This window comes from Phacochoerus africanus, chromosome 8 (assembly GCF_016906955.1).
Source record: "Phacochoerus africanus isolate WHEZ1 chromosome 8, ROS_Pafr_v1, whole genome shotgun sequence".
Classification (NCBI taxonomy): Eukaryota; Metazoa; Chordata; class Mammalia; order Artiodactyla; family Suidae; genus Phacochoerus; species Phacochoerus africanus.
The window spans coordinates 74,299,283-74,315,832 of record NC_062551.1 but is presented as its reverse complement, the minus strand read 5'-3'; the positions used below and the strand labels follow the sequence as shown (position 1 = coordinate 74,315,832).

Here is a 16,550-nt window from a genome sequence, read left to right as displayed (position 1 = left end):
AAACCCTGGTCTAGATGACAAGTGCCAGAAAAAATGGGGACCATGTTGCTTTTGCTCACGATCCCCTTCCTTGTGCCTAGCATGGCAGCTGGTGCCGAGGCCATATGGTGGGCATGTTTGTTGAATGAATGAATGAAGTTTAAATAGAAAACAGCCTCCCTTCTCTTATCAAAGGAATCTAATTTCTATGCAGTCGAAATGATACTGCCACAAAATCTGGCCAAACTTTCTCCCAGCTGGATCCTGGTGGGTGGGCATCACTTCAGACCCTATCCAGAGACATTGCAGGTTGTGTTTGCAACTGTGTGCTAAGACCCCAACCAGCCAGCTGGCTGCTGAAAGCCCAACTGACTGCGTGGAAAGGCCACTGGACTCAACAGGGGATGTGATCTGAACAAATGCTATCATAATATATCTTCTTAAAAAATAAGGTGGGAGTTCCCACTGTGGCTCAGCAGAAACAAATCTGACTAGCATCCATGAGGACAAAGGTTCGATCCCTGGCCTCACTCAGTGGGTGTTGCCGTGAGCTGTGGTGTAGGTCACGGCTCAGATCCTGTGTTGCTGTGGCTGTGGTGAAGGCCAGCAGCCACAGCTCCGATTTGACTCCTAGCCTGGGAACCTCCATATGCTGAGAGAGTGGCCATCAAAAAATAAATAAATAAATAAATAAATAAATAAACAAATAGGATTTTAAGTGCTTGCCATGAGCACTTCTTAGCGCATAGCATTTATTGGCACTATACTGCAAATCTTTGAGATTAAAAAAAAAAACAACTACAAAAATATAAAGGCTCCCAAAGTGACTGTGAAGGATAAAAGTGGACATATTTGTCTATATATCTATAGATATCAGACTAGAAGAGGATAGTGAAATACAGCAGAAAAATATCACAACTTTGTAAATCAACTGCACTTCAATAAAACTTTAAAAAGTGAAAAGAAAAAAAAAAAAGAGGGTAGTTGCAGATGGCAATAAACTGGGCAGGTCTGCTCCAAAAAGAACCTGAGATGCCTCTGGGTGTTTCCTGCCCCCCTGAGCTGTTCCTCTGCTCCTCTCCTGCGGCCCCCTCTTCCTGAGGGAGGGTCACTAAGGAAGAGCCTGGGCTACAGGATTCACTCACGCAGTCCCCACCCTGTCTCCGCAGGCTAGCAGAGAGGCCACCAGGGACGCAGTCCTGGCTTCCACATTCATTACCCTGTGAACTTGGATGAAGTACTTGGCCTTCTGAAGCCTTAACTTTCTTATCTATAAAATGGGGACAACACAAGGCAGCCTAGAGGATTGAGACTATGCGTATAGAGGGCTAAGCTCAATGCCTGGTACCCAGGAAGCCCTTAACCTTTTTTTTTTTTTTTTCCTCTCTGGCCATGCCCTCAGCATGTGGAAGTTCCCAGGCCAGGGACTGAACCAGTGCCACAGCAGTGACCTGAGCTGCTACAGTGACGATGCAGGATCCTTAACCTGCTGCTTCACAAGGGAACTCCCGTAAGCACTTAATAGGTATCATTACTCTTCCTCCAGCTCCTTCTCTCCTTTTAATTACTGCCAGCCTTGGAGGACTGAGAGTTGGGAGGTTTCCTGCTCTATGGTGTCAGTGGTGGGATGAGGGGTTGTCGCCAAGGAGAAGGTAAATCTTGGAAGCAGCTCAGGATATAAGACCCAGCTGAGCTCCCCGCCTGGAGAGGGTCCCTCCACTTCCAACCCTGGAAAAAGAGGGTTTGATTTTTATCAAGAAAATCAACATGTTTCTGAGGACTCACATCTCTAGCAAATGTCCAGGAGGGTTGTTGGAGAGAATGCTGGTACAGATAGGATGACTTTTTCCTGGGCTAGGGGGTGGAATGGAGCTGCAGCTGCCAGCCCAAGCCACAGCTACAGCTACGCAGGATCCAAGCCGCGTCTGTGACCTACGCCATAGCTTGCAGGAACGCCAGGTCCTTCACCCACTGAGCGAGGCCAGGGATAGAACCCACATCCTCATGGATACTAGTCGGGTTCATAAACTGCTGAGCCACAAGGGGGAACTCCCTAGGATAACTTTCTATTTTTTCCAAAAGCCCTTGGATGGTTTAGATCCAGCTGCAACAGCAAACCGACAGATCCTGTGATGAATGCTGACCTGGGCTGTCCACCGTCATGTGTCAATCAAATGCCCAATCAAGCATCCATTTAGGGTATTACAGGGCATCTTCAACCTAACAGCTGGCATATTGAACTATGTCCCCTAAGAATGGGAAGTTTTCTTGACTAAAGCTGTTTAAATTCTATTTAATTATAATAACAGTTACCATTTATTAAGTGTTCACCACAAGCTAAGCACTGGGATAAGCACTCTTCATACTTAGTGCCTTTCATTTTTCCATTATCATTTTACAGTGGGGAGACGGAGTCCCAGCAAGGTTAAGAGCCCACCCAAGGTCACTCTGCTTGCAGAGCTGGGATCAGGGCCCACGTCTCCGACTCCAGAACTTGTGTCCTCTTAATCGTGGCTCCTTTCCGCTACTCTTATGTGTTCATGTTTTTCAGTTTACAGCAAAGAGCAAACTTTGGGCAACCTCATGGCCCTAATGTAGCCTGTTGAGTATTTTCTGCAGAATACAACACATGATGTGAAAAAGGAGGGCCTGAGATGGACCTGGCCAACATCAGTGCAACGCTCTAGCATCCTGTGCATGAAGCGAGGTTGTCTTTCTATTGCAACTTCAGACGGCTGGGAGAGCCAGGCTCCAACCAGCTCATACGGGAACTAGCCCGTCCGGGAGGACCTGGCCCCGGACCACTGATGTGCGCCGCAGGGCCAGGGCCCAGGCTGGGGTCTGCCCTCGTGCCCACCCTCTCCATGGGTCAGTCGCTGCAGAGATAGTCTGCTCTGCTTACCATTTGGATCTCTATTCTCGAAAGAGTTGGTAAATCAGGTTTTACATCCAGTATTTTCTGGGCATTTTTTTCCATCCTGAGAGTCTTTAAATCTAGAAATGATTCATCCATGTGTTCCTCGTGATCTAGAAAAGAAATTTTGGAGACTCAAAAGGAAGGCTCAGGAAGAAGTGGATGCCTGTAATAATCAGAGCTGCTATTTACTGGACACATGGCACAGGCCAGGACTAAACCCCGCCATCCTCCCTCGGCAGGTGAGGAATCTGAGGCCAGAGAGGAGAAATAATTGAGGCTACACAGCTAATATGCAGCTGCAGCCACACAGGGCCAAGGCGCTGAGGGTGAACCATCAGCTGTAGGACAGAACTTGAACCCAGGCTTCTGGGTCCTAGCCCAGGGCTCCATCCAGCAGCAAGCTCACTTTCTTGAGAGCCTGATCCTTCTTTTCATCTTTTGTCTTTTTAGGGCAGCACCCTCGGCATGTGGAGGTTCCCAGCCTGGGGGTCTAATCCGGGCTATTAGCCACTGGCCTATGCCAGAGCCACAGCAACGTGGGATCCAAGCCGAGTCTGCGACCTATGCCAGAGCTCACCGCACTGCTGGATCCTTAACCCACTGAGCAAGGCCAGGGATTGAACCTGCGTCCTCATGGATGCTAGTTGGGTTCGTTAACTGCTGAGCCACGAAGGGAACTCGAGAGTCCTATCCTTCTAAACAGGCTATTTATTCCAGGAAGTTCCCCAAGGTCCATCCTTGCACGGTGTTGGTCCATGACAAAGTTTCCACTGGGCCACCGTGAAATAAGATAAAGAAGGACAGCGTAGTAAGTTTTTCACGAAACTGTGTTTATTTAATATCAAGGCCTGCCCTTGACTCTGACATCGTGTCTGCCCTCATTTTTGTGTTACTAATGCCCTTTCACTTAGGAAATGAGGGGGGTAGAAGATGGTGCTCTTGGCAAATGGATCCGTCCCCAAAGTGAACCCTCGAGTCTGGGGCCCATCGCTCTGAGCACAGAGGGAACCAGTGGGAAGGAGAAAACTTACTTGACGAGCTGGCCTGCTCCAGCTCTTTAATTCGAGCACGAAGCTCAGATAAGGCCTTTTTCTGACGCTGAATGACTTCCTCGTGTCGGGATCCTTTGCACTTGGCTCCCAGATCACTGAAGGACTGCTCCTGTGGCCAGAAAGGTGCAGACGGCAGCTTTATTAGGGGTCAGAATCTCTCTTACACTTGAAGCAACAAGAACAGTTTGTGGATAGCAGAAACCCTGTCACTTGGTACCTTGGAAAATATCAGGAAGGGGCTTCAGCAGAGAAGGAATTTAAAAACTTCATGGCAAGTACAGAGTCACCTTTGGGAAGATTTCCCACTTCCCTCCCTACTTAGCGTCACTATAAATAAGAGATCTGCTCTGTGTTCCCTCCCCGTGCTTTATTTTTTTCTTCTAGTATTCCTTTAAGCTTGGGTTTCCACTTGTGGTCCCTCTGGTCTCATCTCTGAACCACCGTATCAAATTCCATGCCTGGAAGGGCACTTTTTTTTTTTTTTTTTTTGGTTTTTTAGGGCCGCAGGTCTAGAGAAAGGAAAACACTCCTCCGAGACTTCTGGAGCCTCTGGAACCGTATGGTGGAGCAGAACTTCCTGCAGTGATGGGAATGTTCTCCAACATGGCAGCTAGAGCTGGGTTTACGAAGGGCACAGACAAGGGAAGGTCGTCTTCATCTTTTAAGGGTCACGCACATCCTTTTGAGATTAGGAAGAGGGCAGGTTCCTTCCTCCAGAAAAATTCACACACAAATTTGCATACAACTTCCGGGACTGCTCCCCCAAGCCCAGTCACAGACTCCAAATTAAAGGACGCTTCTGTAGGGTGAGTCATTCATTCATTCGTTCACTCATTCATTCATTCACATCACCAAGGCTTTACTGAGCATGTCTATGTGCCATGCCTTGTTCTAGGCTCGGGGGACTCAACAGTGAATGAAACTGGCAAAATCTCTGCTGTCATAGACTCTGTGTCCTGGTGATGGGGGACACAGCAAACAAACAGACAGATGTGTAAATCATTCCAGAAATTGATAAATGCTACCAGGAAAACAGGGCAGAGAAAAGGGAGAGAGACAATTACATGCTATTCTTTCCTTGAGTCATCAAATGCCAATTAAAGGCCCACATGACACGTGCTAGGCCCCATGCTGGCCAGGGAGGGGCACAAGGCCCACAGCCTCCCTCGAGGAGCCCAGCAGTGTCATCTGAGGTCCTCCTGGGTCTGCTCCTCCCCTTGCGTCCCCATCACTCATTCCTTCATTTCATTCAGGCTCTGTTCCCGTCTCCCCCGGAGAAGCCTCCCTGCCACCTTGTCCCAAAGGGTCCCTCCACGATGCTGCTCTGCCCTGAATCCTGCTGTCTCTTGCCTCAAAGCGCTCCCCCACCCCAGACATTTCATTTGATGTTAACTTGTTTATTGCCTGTCTCTCTCCCTTTCCAGAATGTGGGCGCTGTGAGAGCAAAGGCTGTCGCTGGTGTAGGCTGTGCTGAGCATAGTAGGGGCTTGGTAAATATGGGGCCAGAAGGGACCAGGGCTCAGCCCCTGAGAGAAGGGGGCGCTCCACCCCTGGCTGCACTTAGTAGGACCTCTCTGGCTCCCGACCCTGGCTCCAGTCTGCTTACAGGCTGCATGGCTGGTCCACTTACTGGGCCGTTTCTACACTTGGCCTCCCTCTTTTGGGGGGGTGTATGTTTGCCCTGGGAGTAACTGTCAGGAATGTTGTGTGTGTTCATTGTGTGCATGAGTGTGAGTGTGTGTGCACACACGTGCTGGAGCATGGAGAGGAGGGCAGGGGCCACTGGCCTTGGGGGGGCAGCCACAGCAGCGAGGCTTGGTGGCAGTCTTCCTCCGCCTGCAGAGCTCGCCTGAGCCCGATGTGACCCTTACTCATGGCTCTTCTGGGAATTTGTTTATTTAGAGAAGATGGAGATTCTTTCTCATGCAACTCTTAAGCCCTCTGACCCACTCTGGTTTAGAAAGCAGGAAGCAGCCCGAGTGGAAAGCCATTCTGAGAAAGAACAAATCCTTTTTTTCCTTTTATCTTGCAGCCTCCCTCCCCCTTCCTCAACTAATCCTGCCTTATAATAGAATCTAAAAGTCATAGGCATCCAGTAAACACGTGCAGAGTCGGAAGGGGTCTGGCGTGGGCAGGGACCCTGGGCAGCCTCCGCTGTGCCCAGCACAGGGCCTGGTATACAGCAGGTGCTCAGCAGCTGGTGAACGTATGAATAACATGGGCCGGGGCCAATGCTGAGAGTTTAGCTTCTGACAGGAGCGGGACCTGCTTCCGGCCCCACGGAGCTCAGGGCTGCGTGAACCCGCTGCGGCCCCCGGAACCGGGCGGTCCTCCCCGAGGAGCCACTTCTGCTAAGGTTCTCTGGATGGCAATCGGTGCCAGGGACAGCCGGCTGGGCCGCCGAGCCCTTTGCTTCCCGCTGCGTGCGGCCCTGGCTCATGCTGTTGGCAGGGGAAAGGCATCGTTGAGAAAGCAGGAAGGCGAGCTGACACATTTGGCCCTGCTTCCGAGGGACAGTCCAAAGCCCATTACTGAAACCGCTCTCGAGTTTCAAAAGGCGAAGGGGAAGGGGCAGGAAGCTTGGGCCCTCGAGGAAGCACCCTGCCCACGTCGGGCGGTCAAGGACAACGGCGAGCACCACGGCCCCGGTCACGGGCACAGGTGTGAGTGCCACCATGCGGGATGTCGCGCTGGAGGCTCTTCTCGCTCAAAGACGTGACCCCCGTGCTGCGCAGCTGGGACTTCCAGGCCCGCAAAGGCTTCTGCGCAGAGGTTGGCAAGAGTCAGCCGCGGGGCATTAAGGGCACGGCTCTCTGGGAAGGCCATGTGCCCCAATGAGCACAATTTAGGATGTCCTCTGGGCATCTCGGACTCTGTTCTACACACCTACAAAGATTATCGACTGCGGCAGCGTGCGGAAGGAGAAACAACTTAAAGGTCCATCGTGATGGGTTGGATAAAGGGTGGAAGTCCCTGCTGCTGTTTAAAAGAAGGAGGGAGATGTTCACCCGCTTCCTTGAAAACAGACCCATTAAATAGTGTGATGTGGGGAAAAAAAGTTGCCGAATACATATGGCTTGATACCACAGTTTGCAAAAAAAAAAAACAACAACAAAAAAACCCCCACAAAACCTCTGTTAAATAAATACATGTATGTATAAGTTTGTGCGAGTTTTGTGGATAAATAAAATTTATTTCTCAACGACCCCATGAGGTGGTGACGGGTGTCACTCCCACTTTCCAGACCAGGGAACTGGCACCCAGGTGCGTCCCCAAGGTCATGGGGGTTTCTGAGTGGAGGAGTCAGGACTGGAACCCGGGCAGACAGGATCTAAGCCTGCTTGAACCACTGCACAGTCCGACTGTATGAGGATGTGGCCGTTTCTGGGACGAGAGGGGCTGATGGCACGTGACACGCCAAGCTGTCAATAGCCAAAGCCTCTGTGAGTCTGGACATGGGACTTCTACTTTTTTTTTTTTTTGTCTTTTTGCCATTTCTTGGGCCGCTCCCGCGGCACATGGAGGTTCCCAGGCTAGGGGTTGAATCGGAGCTGTAGCTGCCAGCCTACGCCAGAGCCACAGCAACATGGGATCCGAGCCGCGTCTGCGACCTACACCACAGCTCATGGCAACGCCGGATCGCTAACCCACTGAGCAAGGGCAGGGATCGAACCTGCAACCTCATTGTTCCTAGTCAGATTCGTTAACCACTGCGCCACGATGGGAACTCCGGGACTTCTACTTTTTACCTTTAAACATTTCATGTGAGCAAGCAATATTTTTAGAACTTAGAATGAAGATGTATTCAAAAGCAAAGAACGCCACCACTGGGGTCTTTCTTTTGTTTTTCTTTTTTGGCTGCTCCACAGCCTATGGAGTTTCCAGGCCAGAGATCAGATCTGAGCCACAGGTGCAACCTACACCACAGCCACAGCAATGCTGGATCCTTAACTCCTGTGCTGGGTGGGGGATCGAACTTGCATCCCAGTGCGCCAGAGATACCACTGACCCCACTGTGCCACAGTGGGAACTCCTGGGTTCTTTCTTAACTTGTCCTTGTAGGGTCCCAGGATGGGGCAGGTACTCACCTCTTGGCTGCTCAGGAAAATATCTGTGTGGATTGGTTCTATCTGCACCGAGATGTCACACGTCTGGGTCGCGTTCCGTGGCTTGTGCTCCTTCTCCTTGTGCAGCTGGAGTTTGTGTTTCTCTTGAGAGGCCCTGGGGCAGAGAAGATGAGTCGCTGGGCAGCAGAGTGGCTGGCAGCATGAGGTTCCGGGAACCAGGACTTACCTTGGTGTCCGCCAGCAGAACAGGAAAAGGGACTGCATTTTTACAGGTCACTGAAGTCTTGGAACCATCAAGCCTCCTGCACGAAGCTTTCTGGAGGACTGAGTTTCCGGGGACTCACAGGCTAGGGACCAGGCAGGTAGGCACCCTCCCATCCCTGCTCCCTGCACTGGGTCTGCGGGGCACCTGCTGCGGCATTTATGGGGTATTTACTCAGTGTCTGCTGTTTCTACACTTTGTATGTGTCAACCCTTTTATTTCTTATAAGCTGGGAACTCTCCTTGCCCCATTTTACAGACAAGGAAAGAGACACGCAGCAACCGCCTGTGGTCATGGAGCTTGTAGGTAAAGGCTCCTGGCCTTGAGCCCAAGTGGCCTGGGTCTGAAGCCTTTTCTTTTAACCACTGGGTAAATCTGCCTTGGCCATGAGCCCCGAGGCACATGAGATATGAATTTTATTCAAACTTTTTTTGGGAAGGACATTAATCTTATATCAAAATATGGATAAGCTTTTGATAAAAATGCAAACTCGTGTGTATTTTTCAGACGACTCCGTGGGACAAGAGCAATATATTTGCTTTGAGCTGACCTGACACCTCCAGTTTGTACACTTGTTCAGTCAATGTGTATGAAGTTCTGAGACATGCCAGGCACTGGGTGAATGCCGGGAGATCAGGAGCAGGCAAGGTCTACACAGGGGCCTTTGCGGGGGAGGCAGACAATTCAACAGGCAGCGGCAGCCTGGCTGTGTGAGACGGGTTAGGTCGGGAGAGTGCAGGTGCTGAGCGACTTCAGGCAGAACAGGAGCTCTTGGCTACTGTGGGGCGAGGGTGAGTGCTGGAGGGCTTCCTGGAGGAAGAGGCCTGCAAGCTGAGACTTATCTGGAATATTGGGCTGGAATGTCTGAGATGCACAGAACTCAGCAAAGCTTTGTTTTGAATGATGAGGTTGTGAAGCAACGAGATGCGTGTCATCCATTCAGTCATCTACTCACTTATTCAACCCTTCGACCAGCTCTGACTAAGCCCCCCCGTCTGTGACAGGCAGACCTTCCAACACACCTGAGCGCCTGCTTGAGGACCTCTAGCTCCTTGTCCTTCTTCTCCACCAGGCTGCTCATCTGCGCCATCTTTTCCTTGAGCACACTCAGCTCGCTGCTCTGTTGCTGGACCAGGGCCACGTTCCTCTCCAGTTCCATCTTCTGCTTCTCGCTAAGTTCCCCTGGGAGCCACGTGAAAGCTAATGAGAGGGGTCTCCTGACTTGGGGCTCCACTGGGGCCGCAGCAGATCTGCCAGGCCTCCAAGAACCATGAGGCGGTCCACCCTCCAGGAGTCCTTGGGGGGGCTTTCGTAATAACCAAGAGGCCTGTTTGTGGCTTTGCAAAAACCAGCAACCTAGCACTGCAGCAGTATTTTTTAGTGAGTTCTGGCTCCGTGAGGCAGCCTGGGCTCCTGCCTGACCCCAGCTGTCTGGGCCTGTGTGCCTCTGGCATTTTATGGCACCCTGGCGACCCGACTGTCAGCTGCCTGTTTCTGCATCTGTTTGCCCAAGGCGTTCTAAGGCCTTTGGAGACTGCTCTGCTCCTGTGTCTGTCGGGAAACAGGGCTCCAACCAAGGACAGGTGGAGACAAGGACACAGCCTGGCTCCCTCCCATCTCAGGGGGGCACCCAGAGGCACGTGACCAGGCTGCCCCCCAGGAGCCCCTGGGGAGTTAAGCTGCAGTCGCCCACCGTGCCCACTGGCTGACCACACAGCCCTTACCTGCTTTCTTCTCTTTCCTGCCTCACTCACCTCCACCGCTATTATTTCTTGGGGACATTTCTCAAATAAACCAGCGGAATTCTGCTGGGGTCTGCTTCCAAACTAAGATAACTACATTGCCTCGAATCTTCATAGCAACCCTGCAGGGCAGCAGCCGGTAACACCCCCATGTCACAGGTGTAGACACTGAGGTTCTGAGGTCAGTGACTTGCCTAAAGTCACCCAGTTAATAAACAGCAGATCCAGAACTGGGGCCAGCGCCTCCTGATTCTAGCACTGGGAATGGCAGCCTCTCTGCCACGTGTCCTTACACTTTAGTATGGAAAAAAATCACTCTTTGAAAATTTCTGGAATTCCCACTGTGGCGCAGTGGGTTAAGAATCTGACTGCAGCTGCTCAGGTTGCTGTGGAGGTGTGGGTTGGATCCCTGGCCCGGCACAGTGGGTGAAAGATCGGGGTGTGGCCACAGCTGTGGAACAGGTTGCTCGAAGGCAATCCTTGGCCCCAGGAACTTCCATGTGCCGTGGGTGCAGCCATAAAAAAGAAAAGAAAATTTCTGCCATAAACGCCCTAGGGTACTAACAGGTCCAGACATGGGGAGCAGATACCACTGAAGGCTCAGGGCTGCACAGGGTTCGAGATGAGGACAAGACACGAGTTCCCCATCCTCCTGCCGCTTCCCCAAACCTCGCTGTATCTCCCAGCTCCTCCTGTCTGCCGAAGCCTTTTGGCTTGATGGAAGCTAGGGATGGGGAAGAGAGGTCAGCTCTAAGAAGCAAGAAGAAGGGAGGCGGAAATTAATGTTGGGGGACAAGAGAAGAGGCGCCAGGTAGGCCTACCAGCCAGACTCGTGTCCAGCCAGAAGAGAGCGGACGCCAGAGCTATTTCTCCCTGAAGCTCATGTCAACCCTGCAGGGCAGGTGTGCTGCAGGCGTTTTTGCATCAGAGGAAGGGGAGGCCCAGGAGAACACTTTACTGTAAGACACTGAGCTGGTGAGTGTCAGGGCTTGTGCAGGCTGGGCCGCCCAGGGGGCTCATGATTGACCTCCAAGGCTCTGCTCCCAGCAAAGCCTCTGCTCCCAGTGAAGCCTCTGGGGTAAAAAGAGATTCTCCTTGAAAAAGAAAGTTACATTTCTGCCCAGAGCCATCTGAGAACGCTCCCTGTGGCCCCGTATCAAGTGGAATGAATGTCACACCCAGGATAGAGCTTTCGCAGACCCTGGGTTTCAAGTCCTGTGACAGCCCAGGGAAGTGGGTTGAGAGGGATTTTTCATGGCCAGCTCTCCAACCCTTCAGACCCACTTCTTTTCTTTCTCAAAGTGGGTCAGGAAATCACGAGACACAGGCGACTGCACCAACCTCTCAGGTCTGACATTCGGCTGTGGGCTTCGGTAAGGTTTTTCCTTAACTTCATGATGACCTCCTGCTGAGACAGGATTTCCTTCTGAGCAGTCAATAAATCCTCTCTGAAATTCACAAAAACAGACCAAGTCAGTTCAACTCAGTCTCCGTGGTGTCTCGAGTGCCCAGAAGGGGTCAAGTACAATGGCAAAGTGAACCTCAATCAACGGTGGTCCAGGTGATACCAAGATCCGAGCAAGAGCTATAAGCACACTCTTTAAAAATTCTCAAAACGAAAATCCATTTTGATGCGTATTCATTAATGACAAACACAAGGAGACAGAACAAAGGGTGCACTGGCTTTGCTCTGAGGTTGAAAGACAACTCCTATGAGGGTGACACCTGTTCCTGCTCAAGCCTCTATCAGCCTGAACCAATGCTCTAGTGGGCTTTTGCTCTTTGATGGAAAGAAGAAGGAAGACTATTTTTTTTTGTGGGTTCAGGGGTTCTGTGAAGACGAGGAAGGAGAGAGGAGGAGGACAGTATGGCATCTGTCCTCTCACCAGCTTCTTTTAATTCCTGGTGGAAGGAGGTGGCGCCACGTGAGTGAGTGGTGTTCATGGGACCCTTTGTGGAAGAGTGGGCTGTAGGATCCAGAAAACCAAAAGACAGTGGGTTGAGGGCTGCTCCTTGTGCCCATGCCACCCCAGAGGGCAGGATATCTCTGGTACCATGAGGCTCAGGGTGCTTGACAGGAAGGACGGTTTCCATGGGAACGGGCACAGAGTGATGGTGGGCGAGGCGCCCCGATGGGGGTTGTGGGGAGGACACAGGATGTGCTCTAAGCAGGTGTGAAGACACTTCAGCCCCGAGGAAGGCATGGGTGTGTGTGTGTGTGTGTGTGTGTGTGTGTGTGTGTGTGTGTGTACAGGGCAGGAGGAAGAGCTGCAGTCTTGCACATTCCAAAGGGGGTTAAGAGCCTTAGTCTCTGGGCAGGTATTGATGTCACTTGAGTCCACAGGCTTCTGAAATCCAGGCTCCTCTTGTACAGACTTTTGAAGGTAGAGTGTGTATGGAATAAAGCAAAATACTGGCTGGCTGCATACCAGAATAAAGAAAGAAAGATTGGTGGTCACTGGGAAGGATATAACTATACATGTACGTGCGTGCGTGCGTGCGTGCATGCGTGCGTGTGTGTGTGTGTGTCTGTGTGTCTGTCTAATCTCCTTGGCTTATAATTCTTCCAACTCAGGGATGAAACTCTAAGACTCAAGGGTGTACACAGCTAATGACATGGACCAGAGGAGAGTGACGTGACGCTGATTCTTCTCCAGGTCGTGGCTCCCGCTGTCTTTAACTTTTTTTTTTTTTGTCTTTTCTAGGGCCTCACCCACAGGCATATGGAGGTTCCCAGGCTAGGGGTCTAATCAGAGCTGTAGCTGCTGGCCTATGCCACAGCAATGCCAGATCCAAGCATCTGTGACCTACACCACAGCTCATGGCAACGCTGGATCCTTAACCCACTGAGCGAGGCCAGGGATCGAACCTGCATCCTAGTCGGATTCATTAACCACTGAGCCAAGATGGGAACTCCTCCTGCTGTCTTTAGAGAGAGTGTTTTCCACCAGGAGGAGTCAGTTAGGAACTTCTCAGAACACAGAGGCTGGGCTTCGGAGCATCTTTGTCTTCTGGGGTAAAACCCCTGTGACATGAGACTTCAGTAGCTCATACTTGGTGCAGGGCTCAGGCCGGTGGTTTGTCTTCTTTGAGACCCTTCTGAACCCTTTCTCCACATCACCTTCCTGCCTTCTTGTTCGTCCACCGCTTGGCGTAGCTCTCAGGATCTCTCCCCTCTGCGGGTTCTGTTTTTCTACAAACTGTCAGTTCCTTGAGGTGCGAGGTATGGACTTTGGGTTGGGAGGGAGCTTCAAGGTCATTTGGCCCAAGCTTTAACTTGGAACCTCTCCAGGACCCTGACTCCATCCAGAAGTCTCAGAGGAGTGAAACCTGCTAATGATACAGGCTGGCTTTGAGCAGGTATGTGTCGGGGGTGGTGGTGGGGGGTGGTGGGGACAGGTAATCACAGCATTAGCTGGCATTCCTGTACCTCCTGATCTCACAATCAGGGAAGCCAAGCACAGGAGGTGACGTGACCTGCCCAGGGCCACGTGCCTGGAGAGTGCTGAGTTGGGTCTGAACACAGATGGACCCAGATCTTTCCATAGATTGACACCTGACTTGCTGAAGGAATCAAGAAACTCAAAGAGCAGCAAGAAGAGTCCAGACTTAACCCTTCTCATATTCTGACGATGGGGCCAGGGCAGGGGTTCGGCCAGGTACTCACATCAGATGGTCGCACACTGCGTCTTTGCCACTGTTCTCCAACGGAGGCACTGCTGCAGGGTCCCGCTGCTGCACGTCCCCCTCCTGGGCTGAGTCAGAGGGACAGGCGAGCGTCATCACAGCCCTTGTGCAATGGACGTTTCCTTCCCCTTTGCTTATCAACGCACCTGTGTCTTTCTCAACTTATAAACCTTCCCTATGCCCCCAGCCCTCTCCGTCTAATGAGAACCATGGGGGGTCAGTGCCCCAGGCTGCCCCTCCCCTCCCCCTCCACAGATGAGCGCCTGGCCTCAAGTCTTTCCAGCTACTCACTAAGGCAGGGGTTGCTGACTCCACTGACAAATACGGAGATGAGTGCAGGAGTGGTGGACCAGACCGGTGACCACTCAGCTAAGCGGTGAGAGAAGGAGCCTAACCTCTGGGTCTCACCTCCTGCCCTATTTCCTCTTCTCTGCTCAGGCAAGACTCTCGTCCTGTCCTCAGCTCCCTCTTACTCCTCAGCCCACTGCCTTCTGGTCCCCCCCAGCCCCCGCCACCCTCCGCGACTCATTTATTCATTTGACAGGTGTCTGTGGCTGGCAGGGACCTAAGGGTGGGGTGACAAAGATGTAGTCACTCTTGGGTCCCTTTGTAAACACCCTCCCTCTGGGTGGACCTGGGCTGGGAAACTGAGTCCTGCCCCACCCTTGCCATGGTGCCCTGTTCATCCCGGGTCCCCGGCCAGGGCAGTGATTTGGCTGACTGCAGGGACCTGCCTGGCCAGGCCATCACGGAACCCCTGGGGCCCAGAATGAGCTTAGGACAGAAGAGATGCTCAGTTAAGTGTGTTGAATGAAGGAATGCATGAAGCGCGCCCTGACAGCTTGTCAACCGGCTTGAGACTAGGACCAGGGTTCTCAACCGGGGCTGAGTTTACCCCAAGGGGACACGTGGCCTCTCTGGAGACATTTTTGCTTGTTACACTGGGGTGGGGATGGGGGCTATTGCATCCAGTGGGCAGAGGCCAGGGGTGCCACTCAACACCCTAGAGGGCACAGGACAGCCCCTGACCAAGACTTGTCCAGCCCAAAGGCGGTACTAGTGTGAGGATGAGAAACCCTGGCCTGAGGCCTCGGCTTCCAGAACTCTTTTCTAACAAGCTCGCTGTTTAGTTTTATGCATCACCTCGGTCATTCAGGGCAAATCAAGGGCTCACAACTCCAAGTTCTTTTTTTCAGCCTTTTTTTTTTTCCTCAAGAGATAAACCCCAGCTGGTTACGAAAGTACATTAGACAAAGTCGCAAATTGCTGATGGCAGAGAGACGCCCTGGAAAGGCCCCTGCATGGGATGTTTCCATGTGGAAACGGATTCCCAGGGAGCTGCTCCGACGCCCGAGCAGCCCCGGCAGCCTGTGTCTCTCGCTGGCTGACCGGCTCGGCACAAAGGCTGTCCCCGCTCATTGCCGTTACTTGAGTGAACCTGGCCTTGAGGGCGCCTAACCTTGCTGTATGACAAGAAGAAAAGAGGCCTCCAGACAATAAAGGGGCTTTTACACCAGGCGCAGCAGATCCTTCTTGTCCATCAGCCCACGGGGACCCCCAGGGTCATCAGAACCTGCCCTGAACGCTCAGATGTCCTCGGCGTCTCTCTGGACCAACCTGGCTCGTTGTCCTTCAGCGTTGCAATCTCTCCTTCTATTTTTTTATGATGCTCGGTCACTTTCTGGAGTCTTTCTTCCAGACTCACGATCGTCTGGGAGTGCTGTTTGATCTGCTCCTTGTACTCCATGATTTCGTTTTCAAATCCGTGCTTCTGGGATTCGTGGTCTTCCTGGAGGGCCCTCACTGTGTGCTGTTGCCGCTGTATCCGCTCCTCCATCATGATCTGGGAAAACAGACACGGTCAGTGAGAGCTTCGGAGCCAGACACGATGATAACAACAATAGCAACATTCCCCTCTGCATCCGCCGGCACCCACTCGGCCCCACCCCAGGACCTTTGCATGTGCGGTTCCCTCTGCATGGTACATTCCTCCAGCTCCTTGCACAGCGGACTCCTAGTGTGTCAGGCCTCAGCTCCAATGTCACTTCATCGGAGAGGCCCTCTCCGACTGCCTATCTAAAGGGGACGTCATCCTGTCTTATCTTCCCCGAGGCACCTACCACCATCTGAATGATCTCATTTCTGATTTCTCACTCCCACCACAAGGTAAGCTCCGTGAGAGCAGAAACGTGCCCTTTCTGATAGACCCATGTGCTCTTTCTGATAGACCGATGTGCCCTCAGCGTCAGTGCCTAGATCCCTGCCTCAGCACTGAGACCTAGATGCTCAGTATTTGTTCAATTAATGAGGACAGTCTTACAAGAAAAAAGCAATGAATTTGGATTTCTTGAAAACAGAAATTGCCAGTGGTCCCCCCCCCCCCACCGCCCTTCCCTCGACAGTGCTCTCTGCCTGCAAGTGTTCTCCCACCCTGGGTCTCAGTGTCTCACCGGCTTCCCTCCCACTTCTCCCCCCCACCCCCCTCCCAGCCTCCTCTGATCTTTGGATGACGTCACCCTCTTGCCCCCCAATTCCTAGTTAACACGTTGGGCCTCTGACCTCTTTCAGATGTGAAGATTCTTTGCCTGAGACGCTCACACACGCCCACTCTTTTCAACAATCACCCCACGCCCCACGGGGCTCTGTCTTTCACATTTAGTCTTCCTGTCTTGCCTCCTCCCCCCAATCTATTGTGCCCTGAAAGTTTGGCGATTTTTGAACCTTGATACCCTTACCCTCGCCTCCATCTGAATTCTTCATCATCTCTAGAAGAGAGTCCCTCTCCTGCAAGAGACCCCCACCCCACCTCTCTATGTCCACTACTTCCACGTGCCATCAAGCTCC

At 52.1% G+C, this 16,550-nt stretch overlaps 1 protein-coding gene across 11 annotated transcripts in view; it reads right to left on the bottom strand.

Annotated features, from left to right (window-relative positions):
• The window catches only part of FHAD1 (forkhead associated phosphopeptide binding domain 1), a 133,620-nt gene that overhangs the window by 14,007 nt on the left and 103,063 nt on the right, over positions 1–16,550 (bottom strand). For all 11 annotated transcript variants that reach the window (XR_007136481.1, XM_047791956.1, XM_047791957.1 and 8 more), the window contains 7 exons: positions 15,324–15,549; positions 13,687–13,774; positions 11,361–11,467; positions 9,300–9,459; positions 8,037–8,169; positions 3,928–4,057; positions 2,882–3,006 (listed from right to left, as the gene is read on the bottom strand). Coding sequence is in view for 10 of the 11 variants with exons in the window: in XM_047791956.1 (XP_047647912.1) it covers positions 2,882–3,006; positions 3,928–4,057; positions 8,037–8,169; positions 9,300–9,459; positions 11,361–11,467; positions 13,687–13,774; positions 15,324–15,549 (969 nt within the window). In the remaining variant the exon portion in view is untranslated. The remainder of the gene's footprint in view (positions 1–2,881; positions 3,007–3,927; positions 4,058–8,036; positions 8,170–9,299; positions 9,460–11,360; positions 11,468–13,686; positions 13,775–15,323; positions 15,550–16,550) is intronic.